Here is an 18,613-nt window from a genome sequence, read left to right on the forward strand (position 1 = left end):
AACCGAACCACACAGCTTGGTGTCATCAGCAACCTTGCTGAGGGTACACTCAATCCCACTGTCTATGTCACCGACAAAGATGTTGAACAAGACCAGTCCCAACACCAACCCGAGGGACACCACTCATTACTGGTCCCCAGTTGGACATTGAGCCATTGACCACAACTCTTTGCGTGCGGCCCTCCAGCCAGTTCTTTATCCACCTAGTGGTCCATCCATCAAGTTGATGTCTCTCCAATTTAGAGACAAGGATGTCGTGTGGGACAGTGTCGAACACTTTACACAAGTCCAGGTAGATGACATCAACTGCTCTACCCCTGTCCATCAGTTCCGTAGCCCTATCACAAAAGGCCACCAAATTGGTCAGGCAGGATTTCGCCTTAGTGAAGCCATGCTGGCTGTCACCAAGCACCTTGCTGTTTTTCATGTGCCTCAGCATGCCTTCCAGGAGAATCTGCTCCAAGATTTTGCCAGGCACAGAGTTGAGACTGACTGTTCTGTAATTCCCCAGGTCATCCATTTTCCACTTCTTGAATATGGGGGTTATATTTCCCTTTTTCCAGTCATCGGGAACTTCACCTGACTGCCATGATTTCTGAAATATGATGGGTGCCTTTGTGCCTTTCAAAGCAGAGTCACCTACTACTATGACCCGCCACTTTCTCCTGGAAGCACTAGTAGTGATCATCTTTACTGTTGCTGGTGAACAGCTCTGCTGGTTGTTCATTTGGTGCAGTGAGTGCTTCCTCATTAGTCCTCTGCAGAACTGCAAAGTGGTTCTGGGTGGGGATGTTGGATTTTGGAGTAAGCCACTTGCCTTTAACTGTCCTCTTCCTCCTTCGTGGTTTGTTGGTTTTGGGGTGGTTTTTTTTTTGTTGTTTCTGGCTCCCAGCTTCTTTCATTAACGCCCTCCTCGTTTTCTGTATGCGCTATGGTGGACGCTTGTGGCCCCTGCACAGTTTGGGCCTGGAGCAAGCAGCCCTGCTCCCTCTCAGCTTCCCTGACATCTTTTAGCCTACTGACAAGTCTCCTCCAGCTCAGCCCCCTGCTGCAGGAGGACCTCCACCAGGGCGCACCGAGTGCAGCCCTCCCCGTTGTGCACCCTCCCCTCACCAGACCAGTGCAGGCACCTTCTGCACTCTGAGCTCTGCGCTTCAGCCTCCCCTCTCACCGGCTCTGGTGCCAACACTGACACCGCCAGGGCAGCCAGAGCAAAGCTTACAGGCTGGTCCCTGGCCCTTACGCAAGTGCTCACCATCCCACTCACTGCCTGCCCTCCGTGCCTGCACTGACTGCCGCACCTCGCACCTCTCTCTCGTCGCCACACTCTCTGGGGTGAGTTTTACCCACTCAGGGAGGTGTGGACCCTTCTGCCACCCTTCTGCGAGTCCCTGCTGGCCTCAGCAGAGCTGCTGGCTCCTGGGCAAGGCCTGGCCGCAGCTAGAGGCTCCCTCAGCGGCTGGGGCCGTTCAGAACTGAGGCTCCTGGCCGTGGGGTCTCCCCTCGCTCTGGTGTTGAAGGCTCCTCTCTGGAGATATCTCGTCAAATAAGGTGTACCAATGCACATATGGGTGTATCAATGCAGACAGTTAAATAAAGCAGTATGGTAATAACTATTAGAGGCACAGAGCTAGTATTGCTCTTTCCACTGAAGATTTGTTAAGTAAGAACTATCCAGGCCTAAACAGAAAGCACGTTCAGAAAACTAAATACTGCCTGTACTTAAAAATGCCCGAAGTAAACACTTCCACTGAGGCCAAGGAAAAGCCTCATTATTTCTGATGGCAGAGGAAATGAGGCATGAAGTCCAAGGAATGTATTACTGTAAGGAACACACATTCCAAGTATATGTACATAAACTATAGGAAGCTATCCAGTAAATTATTGCAAGTTACTCCCTATTACCAGCTTTAGTATTTAACTGCTCCCCAATCATGTCTTAATTACCAGCACCATGAGGAAGAACTCAGTTTGTTTTCTTCAGGTAAATTTTATGCTGGCAGTTCAAACATTATTTCAATACAACACAATATGAATATTGTATGTTCAAAGCAAAATTAAAAACAAATAATAATCTGAAAGTTATTACAATTCCAGCAATAACTTTTCAAATTTATGTTCTAGTCCATAAGCTACTTACTGTCCAGAAATTCTTTTGCTTTGTCCTTTCATTACAAAGGTAAGCTACTACTCATTTCATGCTATCCTCAACTCTACCTTAAGACCTGTTCACATTCAAATCTTCAATATAGAACAGAAATTAAACAGCTGCTAGAACCAGCCTATTTAGAATAATCAGAGTATTCTTTTAAGTACAAGCCTAACATTTATACATGGTTATTTAGTCTGCCTAATATTTACTGAGTATAAGCTGAAATATTCATAAAGACACTAAAGACATCATGCTTAGTGCCAAAGAACTGAAGTTCCCAAATTTACACACACCACGTGTACATGCATGTCTGTCCTATAAGAATTCTGAAGGCTGAACTAATATATGATCTTAAATGCATCAATTTAGTTCTACATAAATACATTTGTATATACAATACAGGTATCTGTACCATTCCTTATGAAAAGTAGATCTTTTAGAAAACAGTAACTTCAGCCATGTTACAGTTAACTATTAACTTCTATTTGTAAAAAAACCTGTAAAACCGATGCATATGATGCATATCAAGTTTTTTGTAGGTCTACAGTTGAAAATCTGAAATACCTAAAAAGTTTTCCTACCTCCCAAAAATTCTAATTACTTGCTTAGATTTTGCACAATTCAAAAAGTTATTCATTTACCCCCAGTGAACAGAGGTAAGGATCTGGGGGCTTTTGGGGATGGGATCATCTTTCGTTATACTGGGGAAGTCCATATCAAAGTGCATGCATAAAATCATTCCTAAAAGTACTGGTATTTCAAGTACATTAAAATTCCATCTTTATAGTTTCATATAGCAGTAAAAATATTCTGATGAGTCCGCAAAACATAATACTGCATAGTGAAGCCACTTTGCTTCATAGAAATCACTATACACCTATCAACTGCATTCAAAAGGGGTTTTGTTTTAGTGAAAATTATCCTTACCGTTACTGTTGACAAGTCTAGTAAGTCTAAATCACAAATACTGCAACCAGTTTCCCGTGTCCAAGCGTTAGGAATATAGTTTCCCAAATAATTCAAGTGAATCTGGTAAATAAATGAAAAATTCAGATCAATTAAAGGTGCATGCACATGGTGATTTATTAAAAGAGTTCAGGCCTACTCACTGAATCCCTTATACATAAAAGCAATTTATTGTTTTGGCTTATGAAATTTAAGATTAAAAAAAAAACAAAAAACAGACACCCCTAGAAAAACCAACAACAAGCAAGCATACAAAATCAGCTGCTAGAAGACTTTCTTCTTTTATTTACAAAACAAAAACTATATTCTTCTAGCATCTACATTTATTGCTTCAGTTAAACCAGAAATTTATTGCAAGTATAACTACTACTAACTAAACCCTTGTATGACTTCCAAGATACAGACTACAGCTCTCAAAAGCCACTAGGCATAATTTCAAGGAGAAATTCTTTTCCCAAAGCTGAGAATCACCAACACTACACAAAACACAGACATATGAAAAACACATAGAAAAATGTAGAAGACAGATGCCCAGATGATGCATTTCTGACAAGCCATGCCAAGATTCAGAAGCCAACCAGAGGTATACATTTTAAAGCAGCATCTAGCTTTTTCACACATTTTGATTTGGCACTGAACAAAGTATGTACTTTTGAAACAAGTCAATGGGCTGCCTGGGCTGCCCTGTCCTCCTGGATTCCATAGAAAAGTTTGTGCAGAACTTCACTCCTCTCTACTGCCATTTGCAATGGTTAAAGGATCTCTTATGCCAGGGAAAGGCTGTCTGAGGGAAGGCTGCTATTCGTTCCTGCTCTACTGCCCTCAAAAAAATGGAAGGATGAAGTACAGTTTTGCATAGAAAACACATTCCAGGACTCAGTCTGCATTTTATCGTTGTCTGGGTGCTTGCTCACACATACTGAATATCATTCTAGACAGATTATAAATAGAATTGCTTGCATTTAATTTCACAAACTCCATAAAAATTAGTATTTTACAAAAAAAAAAAACACACCATTGCACCTGAGGAAAAAGAATAAAAATATTGCATGTTGGGATAGTTTAGTATCCATTTCAAAGAAATGTCTCTGACCAATGCTATTTAGTAATCTGCAAACTGAAGACAGAAAATACAAAAGAGAAAGTTCTTATAAACGAAAACCTTGGAGTTAATTTTGGGAATTACTTTAATGGTACTTTATTTACCAACTAGTGAAAACTTTTTCTAATCCTATTATACTATTTTCCTCTTAATTCTATGTTTAAAACAGAATAATTTAATCATGATGACAAAGTGATATATATAGCAAGAGTTCCCTCTTTGTTTTTAAAACATGAATATATGCAGAAATGGAGTTTTGTTTAATGCAGCATAACTCATGGACTAGTATAAGGAGTTCCAACCTAAACTGCTTGCCCAGCTATAAAATACAGTACCTTTCTTTTCATTGGCAAAGTGTCAGCAAAGCCAGTGATGATAGATAATTTGAAGATTTAATTGAAGCAAAAATAACTACAGCAACATGGAAGAAATTGATCATACATTTCACCACTACTGAGTAGTTGTAAGCCAAACAGATAATGGCATCATTATATTCTCTAATTCCAGAGATGAAATAGAGTGCAAAAAAACTATGAAGCAGCAGCCACTGGGATATTAATGAGTTTTAAACTTTATTTCATTCTCCTGGGTGAGAAGAACTTTTCCCTCTGAAAATAAGGAGCTACAGTAAGGAACATGTATTCAGAAGAAGTCAGGAAGTACTCATTCCCAATCCTTCAGCCAACAGAGGCTATTACAAATGATATGCCTTTACACTTCTTTGCCATATAATAACTGTGCCGGTTGCTCTGTACCACTGAATCCTTACACAGAATCTGTCAGAACAGCTACTTCACAGGGCAGATGGTGCTCTACCGTGAAACCAAAGTTCATGAGTCATGGGTGTATTGCGAGCAGTGTGACCAATGACACTGGAGATGCAAAAAGCCAGCCACAGGTGTGTATATACATTATACTTTGTTTTTACACTTTTTTTTTTTTGCCTACATACATTTTCTAAATATGAGTATACAAACACACACCAAAGTCTGTGGTAGGATCAGATGTGCTACTGTTTCATGCCCCAGCCTGTCACTCTTGATTAGACTTTTCTCCCCCTAAAAACCTATTCTTCTGATTACTGTTTAATAATCAGATAAACATTCTTCACTAGGTTCAAAAAATGTTTTGTGACAGTGAACATATTAACATAGGCTTACTCTTTTCTAATATCCCATACTACAATGAATCTGGGAGCAGAATTAGTTGTTTCAGCATGATATCAAGTTACAACACAACATCCTTGTCTCTAAACTGGAGAGACAAGAATCTGATAGATATACCACTCATTGGATAAGAAACTGGCTAGATGGTTGCACTCAAAGAGTTGTAGTTAATGGCCTTATGCCTGAGTGGAAACAAGTGATGAGTGGCATTCCTCAGGTGTCAGTACTGGGACCAGCACAGTTCAACATCTTTGTCCATGACATGGACAGTGGGATTGAGTACACCCTCAGGGAAGCTGCTGATGACAGCAAGCTGTGTGGTGCAGTCAACATGCTGGACGGAAGAGATGCTATCCAAAGGGACCTCGACATGCTTGAGAGGTGAGCCAGTACAAATCTCATGAAGTTCAATAAAGTCAAATGCAAGGTCCTGCATGTGGGCTGGAGTAATCCCAAGCAAAAATACAGGCTGGGTGGAGAATGAACTGAGAGCTGCCCTGCAGAGAAGGACTTGGGATGTTGGTCAGTAAGAAGCTCAATGTGACCCAGCATGTGCACTTGCAGCCCAGAAAGCCAATCAGATGTTGGGCTGCATCAAAAGAAGCATGACCAGTAGGTCAAGAGAAGTGATTCTCCTCCTCTACTCCACTCTTGTGTGACCCCATGTGGAGTCCTGCATTCAGCTCTGGGGCCCCAACATAAGAGGAACACAGACTGGTTGGAGCAAGTCCAGAGGAGGGCAACAAACGTGATCAGTAAGCTGGAGCATCTCTCCTATAGAGACAGGCTGAGATAATTGGGTTCATTCAGCCTAGAGAAAAGAAGGCTCTGGGGAGACTTTAGAGCAGCCTTCCAGTACCTAAAGGGGAAATACAAGATGCAGAATGATACAGTGACAGCAGAATAACATGATGGAGAAAGCTATCAGAATGCGGGGGTTTATCCTTGAAATTCTTATTCACACCAATTGGAAATGAGCAGTGGTGTTGTGCTACGATTATTTCAGACTCTTCCATCATTATTTAGTCCTCTATTAAAGTTGCCATCTTTGCACAGAAGTAAAACAAACTGTCACTCACTTTAGTTGGACCATTTCCATGAATAGTGATTGGTAATGTGTCGTACACTGAATTCCTTGCTCTTACTTTTCCTTCTTCAAACTTCAAAAGGACTTCATCTGCAAATCACAGATCATACAGTAGTAACAGTTTATAAATAAAAGCTATAGTTTCAGAGTTAAGTTCAATATACTTCGGTGTTGTTATCATTGTCAATGTTATTTATTTGGAAGTTTTTGTTCATTTTTTTTTAACTAGATCTTTAAACTAACTAACTTTGTGCAAATAATATTTATAGAGAATCATAGTTATTATCATAGTTAGTTCAAGTATGGTCTCTTTTTTCATATTTAGAGTTTAAATGTAAGAAAGGAAGTTTGCACAGATGCCATCTTCAGTTTAAATTCATGACAGCTGAATAAAGGAAATCCTGCATTATTCCACATTCCATGTCATTATGTATAGTCATTTGTTTTAGAATACCTAAAATGCAATTTTCATTACTAATCTTACTCCTGTAATTAAGTTTGTGAACGGCAAAAGGAAAAATGGTTCTTAACTTTGTGTTTACTTCAGTTATTGAAATCTTCTGTTTTTAAATCAAGTATTTTATCAGAGGGAGAAAGCAATTAATATTAAACCCAAATGACCTGTAAGTGATCTGGTAACCAGGTTTATCCATCCAAATATTTCATTAAAACAAGCATATGCTTAGGGAATTATAAATATTGTTAAGCAAAGGAAGTGTTAATGACATTTAATACAACACACAACATGCAAATCACACACTTACCAACAGCTCCATTTAGGGTCTGGAAAATTGCACATTTGTGGTCCAAAGTAATGTTAAAACGTTCCTGAAATAAAGTTCACAGTTACTGAAGCATTCTAAAAGCCAATGTTTTTTACAGTAGTGTTGCAGTTACATTGCAGTGGCAGCAAGTAATCAGGCAAAACTGACATATTCAGCTCTCAGATATAATTATTAATTTTATACTGTTAAGTTTTTCTTCATTTCTGAGTTGTGTAACTGTATAGCAGTCAGTTTTATAAATGCAAAAGATTTATCTATACTTAAAGGATAGAGGTCATAACTCTCAAAAGAAACTACAATTTGGCAATATAAGCCAAAGAAAATTTGTGTCTTATCCTAAAAAATAAATAAATTAGCAAGCCTAGTCTTAGCCAAGCAACAAAACATACTATGTTTCATAGTCTCAAAAATATAAAAGCCAAATCTAAGTATCATGTCAGAATAGAAAACACCAGTGGTTTTAGCACATGTTCCTAATACTGTATTATTAATCCTACCTAGATTCTTCTTTAAAGTATCATGGTTTTAACATGTTGATGAACAAGTACATAACCTTTAAAACATGCTTAAAAACCCTTATATATGTAACATATTCTGGTTTGGTCTTCCAAAATTTGTTACAGCATTGGACAATACCATACAGAGAACTGGTGCTGATGTATAGTGCAGTATCCCAAGCTAAGCACCACGGAGGCATTTTGAATCACAGTGCAGTAGTGTACTGTGAAGCACAATTTTTTTGTCTAGAAGACAATCTATTTAGACAAGTAATTATATTACTTTTAACTCTGGTCAGCTTTAATGTCTCTACACCCTGCCCTTTCAATTGCATACGCAGCATCTGACTTAACTTGCATAAAATCAATTTAAACATTAAGGACTGAAACAAATGTCCTACAAGGAGCAGCTAAGGACTTTGGGTTTATCTGGTTTGAAGAAAAGGGGGCTGAGGGGTGACCTCACTGTTCTCTACAATTTTCTGAGAAGACAAAGTGAAGAGAGAGGTGCTGAACTCTTTGCCCTGGGATGCAGGGATAGGACACATGGAAATGGTTCAGATCTGCATCAGGGGAGGTTTAAACTGGTTCTCAAGAAGCATTTCTTTACCGAGAGGGTGGTCAACCACTGGAACAGGCTTCCTAGAGAGGTGATCAATGCCCCAAGCATTGGGGTCAAGTTTTTAAGGAACAGTGCCCTTCACAACATGCTTTAACTTTTGGTCAGCCCATACCGGCCAGGCATTTGGACTAGATCGTCATTGCAGGTCCTTTCCAACTAAAATGTTCTGCTCTATTTCTGCACTTGTATCTAAACATGCCTGATGTTTCAGGCATAACTTAGTGGAAAAACACATATGCAATTCAGCAACTTCACATCTGCCTTAAGCTTACAAATGCTCAAAATCAACCTCAAATTCAGCAGTATCAGCTTCTAAAGGTTTTTCTGCATCAATACATTGTTAACTTTCCCTTTTCCAGCATCAGCGCCATAGCTCTGACATCTGTCATGCTTTAATGCTCCTACTCAGCAGAGAACTTTGTTAAGCTAGGGGACAGAGAGGTCTTCACCAAAAATTTATGATGCAGCTTTACTGAATGTATCTGCACAAAAAGCTGAAGAATCAGAGACAGCTGCAGGCAGGAGCTGAAATGGCAGCAGGCCAAAATATAAAACACTGGATCAGCAAGTAGTTCAGTGACACCCTGGAAAAATGCCACATTCTCTAGCTGTCAAACTGCCAAGCACATGGGACCCTCATTGAGATGAATGTGCCAGCTCCTATACCTCAGAGCTATTATTTCTAAAAACGAAGCACAACCTGCCTGGATCTGCAGACAGCCTGAATAATATATCAAGTCATGACCCTTTGGAAGCCTGTGTATCACTCCAACAGGAGGAACCTCCAGAGGACAAACACAACTGTCAATATGGCACCCAGGAATAAAGAGGCAGCATTCCTTTTATTTTTGTCTCCTGATTTTTTATGAGGAGCAGCATGTTATTTCAAGCAGAAACAAATGAGAAAGCCAGTCACTACCTACCCTTGCCAATGGGTCAACATAGATTTTAGTGTAAAACAGCTGGTCATCATCATTATCCTGGAGATTCCATTGCTGCACGATACCATTTATATATGGAGCATAACCAATAAATCCTGCAATATCACACACACACAAGTTATTTCCATAAAAAGCACTATTCTGCCAATGTTATCCGCCAGTCGGGAACTTCATTCTTACTGTTTGGTGCTAGCAAAGGAGAAGTATGAAATTCATACAAATTGGCTCAAAATCCAGTTTTCTTCCTGTCATATGTATTGCTTCCGTTTTAAAGAATTCACAATTAAGGGTTATTTTTACACAAATGCTATTTTAAGCGAAAAAGTAGGAAGCAGATATCTGTTTTGGATGGCCCGAGAGCACCAAAGCATTAGATTACATTACCATTATCCCCAAGATTCCATATGTGGAAAAAAAGTTTCATTTTCATCAATCACTTCTTGCTGGCAGAGGAACCTAAATCTAAGCCAGAACTACAGAGAATTCATCTCAAAACCAATATACGTTATGTTTAAGCCAAAACAGCAACAACAACAAAAAAAAAAACCTACACAAAAAAAAAACAACACACAACAACAACAAAGCCTAAGCAAAAATAAGCAACATGCAGATAGGTGAGATAAAGAAGGGAGGGAAAGAAACGGGGACATTCCCAGATCTGCACCTTGTCCATGTACCTAGGAAGTGACATACGCTGTGCTCTGCAGCAGTCAAACAGTATCAGTGTTAGCGCATGTATTAATCAACTGCAAAATTATTACCAAAGCTCACATTTAAATCAAGGAGGATTCCAGAATTAACACATCATTGAGATTAACAGGAGTAACTAGCATTTCTCTTGGAAAAAACTGCCTCAGCCATGCTGATGGGCCAGGCAGAGCTACCAGCACATCTACAATGTATGCACATATCACCAGGAACAAGGTAGACAGGTCAGGAAACCCTGTGATGCAGCTAAACTGTGCCTATAAATGCCATGTACTGCTTTGACCGCACTTACACATTGGATTGCTTCTGAAGTGGATTCAGTCAGTGTCAGTTGGGTCACCCCTGTACAGCACTTCATCGCAAGACACAGTTGCTTGCTCGGCCATCACTTTATTTACCTGCTTTTTACAAGTTATTGACAGCAAAGTCTAGTAAGTTTGAATGAAAACTGTTCTTGAGCACAGAAGAGGAGCTATTTGACTGGGGAGGAAGACAGCAAAGAGGAGGCTAGCAAATCTAGTCCTCAATTTTACACTTGGAGAATTCAGGAACAGTTTCCCATGCAAATATATAAAACAGGTGACAGAAACAAGTCATGTTGAAGTTCCACGACTCATTATACTCAAGAATCGCACTTGCCTCCTGAGTTCAGGAATCGTTTTCCACTCCGGACAACAGGATACTTGTCAGCTAGCCTTTTATCCGGCCAAATTAGTCCATCTGCTGCAAACACCACTTTATGATTAGTTTCCTGAAATTTCTTTAACAGTTCTTCAGGACTCCCCGCAAAAATAACATCATAACTGAAAACAAAGAAAAGATACCCATTACACTAGTTTAATCTTAATACTTGTGTGTTCAAAGTAACAAGTGGTTAGACTATTCATGTGTTTTAAATCATACAAACAGCCCTTGGAGTCTGAAAAATTACACTAATCATGTTTTACCACCATGTATTTTTAAACCTTACACATTTTGGACATTCTTTCTCCTTCAAATTTAGGCAACCTGAAATCGATTTTCACATATCATGTATTTCAAGTAAAAAAAACACAAAACATTATGTTTTCCTTTGGAAAACTTTTTATGTGTTCATGAACAACTACCACAAAAAATAAAGTCAAAACTCAGCAGATGAAGTACAGTTGGACTGAAAAATAATTTAGGTATCTCTCACTCAGAGACTTGACGATCTTGTTCTAAAACACAGTAGCACTTTCTTCTGAAAAGTCTTATCAAGAATGTACCTAGATATTTCTTAATAAAGTCTAGTTGCTCATAAACTTAAACCGTGTTCTGTCAATATACAGCTTTCTCCTTCAACCTCTTTAATGTGCTGAAGTCTTCAGGAGGCTTTAAACTTTACAAGTATTTATAAAAAACTCCACCTGCCTTTATGTGTTTGTCAGATTTGACTCTCGCCTCCTATTGAGGACAAAGACCTAAGTTGGAGGGCTCATCTATAAAAATAGCAGTTACCCATAGCCAAAGGTCAACATCACCTCAAAACAGAAACAAACATGCATGGGTTTGGCAAAGGTCATGTAAGAATGTAGTATCACAAGCCTTGCAGTTTCTTCTTGTTGAAACATCTAAATCAATGGGTCTTGAGGGATGGGAGACTGAAGAGATAACACAAAACCTCAAAGTATGCATAAATTACTAAATTATTCAGAGTATAAAGTTCATTTCTTTGTGCTTAAGATCTACATATAAAAGCATTAATATGAAAACCACTTCAAGGTTCATTTTACAAAACATGAAACCATAACAAGTAATACTGGAATTATGTCCCAGATTAGACCCTGGCTGAGGAAGCAGAATATTTAAATTGAATGGCAGCATCTCAGCCCCACAGCTTCCTCATCTGAATGCAGGTATATTCATCTTATTCCACACATCTACCTTATGAACTAAAAATCATAAGCCCTGACAGAGGGCAAAGGAATGGTACAGCAACCAATAACTGAAAGATCTAACCCTGACCAAGATTTTGTCCTTGCAAAGTCTTTCAGATGGACTAAGTAAGACAGCAGTACCTTCACCTGCAGTACACAGAACTTTTTGCACTGCAATTTATTAGCCAGCAATAGTGCCAACAGACCAACTATTATTGATTTCTGGTACTTCTTTACTACAGTTTTGAAATCACTTAAAATGGCTTTTCTTCAAAGGGAATTTCATGCAATTGGTCTAGGAGAACTCAACACCACCTGACTTACAAATGCAAAAGAGCATTTCCACTGCAGAGAAAAGAATGAATCCTAGAGAGGAAGTGTGTTATGTAGTCTATATAAAGAAAGTGGGTTTCTGAAAACTCACTGCTATGTTTTCCTGTAACTTTGGCAGAAGAATGTACAGAAAAATATTGTACATTTTGAAGCTTCCCCAGTTTTGCAAAAACTGCCTGTTTCTGCCCAAATATACAGGAATACACTTCCCTCCCTTTTTCCATTCAATTGGTCTAACCTGATTCAAAGCCAGAATAAGCCTGAAGAACAAGCAAGAAATAGGAGACAAGTCAAAAACAGACAAAACCAGAAATCTGTCTGAGGCTTTAACTTAATAGCTTATGGCAGGCTGTGTTCTCCTCTTTGATCAGTTTAGCACTGCTGCTGCAATGACTTACAGCTGGAATATTGCTTCCAAGGACTGTCATTCTGTAAAAGAAAGCCAAAGTTGAGCAAAGTGCTGTGCTAGCCACAGGATCTGCTTGTGAAAGGGATACACTACCTAATAGAGCACAGTCTGTAACAGAAACACAGTACAGAGCTATTAAGCTGCATTACCAATTATTGTAAACTTTACACACTAATGGATATTATGCAGAAGAATCCTGCATGGACGCAGGTCTACACCATTAAATCCATCACAAAATGTGTTCCAGGACTACCCTTGACAGTTTATACTGTTACTATGAGTGATCCACAAAGAATCACAAAATCAGCTAGGTTGGAAAAGACCTCTAATATTACAAGTCCAACTGTTACCTCAGGACTGCCAAGGCAACCACTAAATTGTGTCATTAAGGGCCTTGTTCAAAACATGGGTTTTGAACACTTCCAGGGACAGTGATTCCACCACTTTCCTGGGCAGCCTGTTTCAATGCCTGACTAACCCAGGTAATTTAATTCACACAATCTTAAACTGTAAATATTTTAGCTATACACAAAGGGAAAAAGACTATACTAAGACACACAAGATGATGAACTTGCTACAGATCAGTTCTCTTCAACATGACTTATTTTAAACAGGGCTTCAAAATTTGACAGGGAAAAAAAAAATGTGGATTTTTGCAGGAAAATGCAGGCTGCCTTGGCAAGCTGGAAAAGCTCAGACAATTTTTTATTTAGTCTTCATAAATCCTTCTGATTAAGTTGAAAGCAAGAAGAAAGGGGGGGGGGGGAAGAGAAAAAAGAAAACAAAGTTTCCACAACTCCAGTCCCATTTCCTGAAGCTCTCAGATGGCAGATGTTTGAAGCTAGAATCCACCCATCCCTCCTCCTCTTGCAGCAGCAAAGCATCCCTGCTACACACCCAACAACACAAGAAAATGTCAAAGGTGGCTCAGGTCCTCTGGAACTGTAAACGCATTTTTTTCACCCACAACTTTTATAACAAGGACTTGTTACTACTGGGGCTGCAAGCTAAGAGCTGAAAATACAAGTGGGAGAGGGATAACTAGTAACCAGCAATTCAAGTCCTTTATCTCATTTTATTTAATTGGACTATTCAGCCACACAGCCATTCTGTCATCTATACTGTATCCCCACTGGCGTGACAACCACTTCGAGATACGTATAAAATGTAGTTATCGCTTACTTTCTGAAAGATATTTAAGGAGAGGGGAAGGAAGAAAAAAAAAAAAAGGTCAAGACAAAACAGAGGCTTCAAAAATCTTCCAGAACACAAATAGATGGCTGTGAGAGTTCTGGACGAACAGTCAAAGCATCAATCATTTTATCCAGTCTACATTGGCCATTAGCCAGTTCAACCTGAAATGGTCCAAAGAAAACCAGTAGTTAGCTCTTGCAAAAACAAGCCTAATTTAAATAGCATTCCATCTGCAGGCAAAGCATTTTGCTATCTGCACCTAGACACAAGCTACCCACAGAAGTTGTACAAACTTTTTGCAGAATTGTGAGCCACATAAAAAACTGCTCAAAAAAAAAAAAAAAAAGCAAGAACCCAACTTTAAGTAAGCAGTTCACTAGAACTTACTTTGCCTAGTTACAGTAAGTAAACCAGACATTTCCTCTCCCTGCCCCCAAGATTAATATTCCAAATGCTTCACCATGAATATAACAAAAAACACGTGAAAAATAAAGGAAGTTCACTATATTTGTCTTTCCCAAAGTTACAAACACATTGATCAACATTTAAAAATTACAAACTAGGATTCTTAGAAATTAAAGAGCTCATGAGAATAAAATATAAGGCTAGAATCAGCAACCTATTTTTTTCTATCTGGAATCAGTTCCACCAACTTTAAATCAATATGTACTTGGGACTATAGACCTCAAGAACTTGTGTGGTCTTAAATCCTGTGATTTTTCATGACAAAATAGATTATGGCATCTGCACTTCAACACACATGGTCCTCTCTATTCTCTCATCCATGCCAGAAGACAGCCTGTCCCTCAGGAGAATAAATTATGTTGGAGAAGAATTTGAGCTATACCCAAATTTGATTAAAAAATTTGCACATTTTACCATATAGGAAGAAAACAGTGATGAATCAGGACAATAAATTCAAAACCAAAGACATTTAATGTAAATAGTAAATATCTGATTCATCTGAGCATTTAGTAAAGAACAAAATTATCTCCCAAATTAATTTAAAAAGTGTCAGTTATTGCATGACCAGTTAGACCACACTGTGAACAAACATGCAATACTTACTTTTAGAAAGATACTTTTTCCACTTACCAATTAGGAGGTGGAGGGAAAGGGGAAGCAGAGGAAAGCAATGGGAAAAGTAGGATTTGAACACGTTTGAGCTCCCTGCTCTCCTGTGACAGGGAGAAACCCGTCTGCCCTCCAGTAAGGATGCTCAAGCATAGCTGTTCTATGAGCTATAATCTGGCACCTGCAGGAGCACTGCCTCCCCATCTTTCCATCACGCAGCCAGTGGGGTATATATCTGGCAACACACCTCTTGTTTCAGTCCTCTAACATGTAAAAGAAGCTTTCCTGTTAAATGCTTTCCTCAGATCCCCATTTTTGAGCTTCCTCCATATCACTGTTACTTCATGGAACAAGATCATGTTCTGGTCCCTACTAGCCACTTTATTTCTGGAGCTGCTTTTGCTCCCCTCCGTCATTCCACACTCCTAGCCTGCAGCCACGTCCAGCTCTCACTGCAGCAGAGAGGACAAAGGCTTGCCTAAAAGCCTGTCAGCTCCGAAAAACTAGTCTTCCAGCCCCTCAAGAAAGCAGCACTGTGAGCAGCCTACTATTTTTATAAATGAAGAAAAATGGAAGCAAACTCTCTCAAGCAAACAGTAAGGGGGAAAAGCAGCATGCAACTTTCAGCATGTCAGGCAGCGACTTTTGCATGCCTACTCAGACTAAAATGTAAAGAAAACAAGCCAGGTTTGCTCACCATTCAACAAACATTACAACCAAGTCCTCCTGATCAGCATAGCTTTCTATGCCTTCTTTCAGTAACCGAACTTTCTGCCCTCCACCAATAGAATTAGGCAGCTCCCCACCTTTCCACTCTTCACCTTTTCCAAGTACCTGGAAGAAGGAAAAAAAGCATTTTTGCTAGTACCCAAAACCAAGAGGCTTTTTAAAGCAGGACCTTATTCAAAACAGATGTTAAAGCAGAAGCAACATATTAAAGCATAACAAGGCAGCATTTCCAGCATCATAAGTTTTCCGTGTCTGAAGCAGCATTCAGCACAATGACATCACTGCAAAAACATGAGACATTTCTTAACCAAGTAAGAATTGAGCAATTGCCTGCTACCACCGTTTATTCAAATGAGTCTCCTTCAGATGGGGGAAAAAAAAAAACGACCCACAACAGAAACAAACACTAATAATTGTTTCAAAAGCTGTATTAAAAGCAGTGAGTGAGACCTTTAAAAGTCAATGCAATCACTTTGGGAACAGGAAGATTAAGAGAGCTTGGTGGATCAGGTTATTACTAATCCAAATCGCAAGCTCCAATCTTTCTCAGATCCCTCCAGAACACTTTCCCATATGGAAAGGATAGGTTCTGGTGGTTGCCAAAATCAGCTAAACAAAACTCCTCCCTAGCCAAGCACTATAGCAAATTACAGCTCAAAAAGTAACAAAAACACTTAAACTTTTTGTGGGTTTTGAACATAATGTTTTTGGAAATCAAAACCTGGAAGATCCGCACTGCATGAAGCTTTGGACAAATCTGCAAAGTAAATAGATATGCCCAGAGCTCAGGCTTCTTGGGTGCCTCAGTACAGCCTTATCAGGCTGAAAGGTTCTCTCATTCTCCCAAGTTCAGCGGTTCAAATCAAACTTCAAAGACTCAAATAATTTCCTATTTATGGTGGAGACACCATCATAAGTAAGCAGAAAAAATTTATAACACCAACAATTCCTGGATTTTCTCTTGCAGACCAACTTGTGGGGAAAGTTTAGAAGAGGTTTAGTGCCCTCCCTTTTTCCCAAGGTCATGCAGAGGCCAATCTCAGAATGTGACGTGGAGATATGGAGCAAGAATCATAGAAACATTTTGTCCTCTCAGAGAATTACAGGTTCCTGGAAAACACAGAGAAACTTTTAATTGGGATTCTCCTTCCCCACAGCAGAGATCTGGCTTTGTTTAAGGAGGAAGGAGACATTCAAAGCCCTTTGAGAACAGTACTGCTTCCAAAAGTATTAATTCAAACAAAATCAGCCACACTGAAGAGCAAGGCTGTATGGTAAATCATGACAGAACATTTAAGTGACTGAGGACACCGATCACGATAGCTACTGATCTTTAAAACAGTTCCTCAGGCAGGGAAAGAAGCACTCTCTCATGGTTGCTCAGATGGGAACCAGCAGGTAAGCAACAGGGAGAGCAGCATGGTCACGTACAAGTGCCCTACCTGCCCCTGAGCTGTGTAGTTGTTTTATTTTGCCACAGCATGCAAGGAAGCTAATGCAATTTCAGTTACTACTGCACTGTTAATGTCTTAAAGGCTGTGTAGTATGAACATCTGGTATGAAAACATACAATACCTTTACTGTGTAGTTGAAGTGCTTTGCAGTTTGCATGAAACGGTGAAAGCCATCAGGTTCTTTAGTTGCTACAGTAAAAACTAGTAGTTTATCTGAGGGAGAAAAACACAGAACATGTATTAGTATGTTCTCAGGCCACAGTTTATAACAAAAAAAATGCACTGGACAGCACTGCATCAGGGGACTTGCATCTCATTCCAAGACAGGAGGCAAATACACAGTCATATTATAGGCTTGAGACATTATCAAACAAGAACTACTACTGACAAGGTTGCTGTATCTAAAATTATCTGCAGGAAGAGGAAGCAAAGAAAGCTATCTACTCTTGTAAACAACTAACTCAAGACATGAAAATAAAGCTAGTATGACTACTGGACAGGAAGGAATCTTCAAAACAAAAATAACTGTTACTTTTCAGTCTGAGCTAATCTTGTGATCTCTTATCACAGGACTGAATGGTACCAGAGAAATTACCCAGCCTCAGCAATTCCCCTGACAGAAAGTGTTCATATTCTTCATAAAAACAGGGCGGGAAAAAAAAAAAAAACAAAAAAAAAACACAACACCAACTATGTAAACCAGTCCCCCAACAGGCAGATTTAGTGCTTTTAAGTCTTTGGGCAAGAGAAAAGAGCAAGGGTTTTGGGTGTTTTTTTTTTAATTCAGAGCCTCTGTAAATTACAGCAGTGCCCTCTTAATGCACGCAGGCAAATGACTGCAACCAATTTCCTTTCATATCCCTGGGCTTTTGACATAGTTCAAATGATGCCATGCATTTCCGCTAACCAGCTTCCCAGTTAAACTACTGAACAACATTCAGCACCCTGTGCGATATACTGCATAATCAAAGCACACTACCACTATACAACATCAAGTATTTAATCAGACCAGCCTGGATCCCAGAGCACATTGCAGTTCCCCAATTTAGTCTAAGTGCAAGCAACAGCTGCCCTCTAAACAAAGCCCATGAGATCAGTCCTTATAAGAAAGTAAAACTGATCGCCTCTAATGAACATTCCAGATACAGTGCCTGTCGTTGCCTCACTTTCCCAAAAAGCATCCTCTGGGTTTACCTTCATCAGCACAGTATCATGTGCTAAAAGCAACTGCTGTGAAAAACATTTTATTAACCCTTCAGCTTTGTCCACCACCACAGATGTAGCAGGCTAAGAATTCTGGTAAGACAGATTTAGAAGATTAATCGCTCCATCTTTTTCCCACTTAAGTGGCAGTAGTCTTTTGTAGGCAAGAATCAGAAGGAAATCCCTTGAGTACATCTCAGGATGGTAGGAGGACCTCCACAGAGGATTCTGGTGCAATACGTTCACAGACACACTGACTAATGGACAGACTTAAGAAATCTCTTGAGTACATC

General features: G+C 39.4%; 1 protein-coding gene across 2 annotated transcripts in view; it reads right to left on the reverse strand.

Annotated features, from left to right (window-relative positions):
• PLOD2 (procollagen-lysine,2-oxoglutarate 5-dioxygenase 2) overlaps positions 1-18,613 on the reverse strand; it is a 56,477-nt gene that overhangs the window by 22,996 nt on the left and 14,868 nt on the right. For both annotated transcript variants that reach the window (XM_062603409.1, XM_062603408.1), the window contains exons 2-8: positions 17,239-17,330; positions 15,632-15,768; positions 10,666-10,829; positions 9,301-9,413; positions 7,238-7,301; positions 6,466-6,563; positions 3,080-3,181 (exon numbers count right to left, since the gene is read on the reverse strand). In XM_062603409.1, the coding sequence (XP_062459393.1) occupies positions 3,080-3,181; positions 6,466-6,563; positions 7,238-7,301; positions 9,301-9,413; positions 10,666-10,829; positions 15,632-15,768; positions 17,239-17,330 (770 nt within the window). The remainder of the gene's footprint in view (positions 1-3,079; positions 3,182-6,465; positions 6,564-7,237; positions 7,302-9,300; positions 9,414-10,665; positions 10,830-15,631; positions 15,769-17,238; positions 17,331-18,613) is intronic.

The sequence above is a fragment of the Pezoporus occidentalis genome, unplaced genomic scaffold, assembly GCF_034315485.1.
Source record: "Pezoporus occidentalis ecotype Australia unplaced genomic scaffold, CSIRO_AGI_Poc_V1 ctg8, whole genome shotgun sequence".
Classification (NCBI taxonomy): Eukaryota; Metazoa; Chordata; class Aves; order Psittaciformes; family Psittacidae; genus Pezoporus; species Pezoporus occidentalis.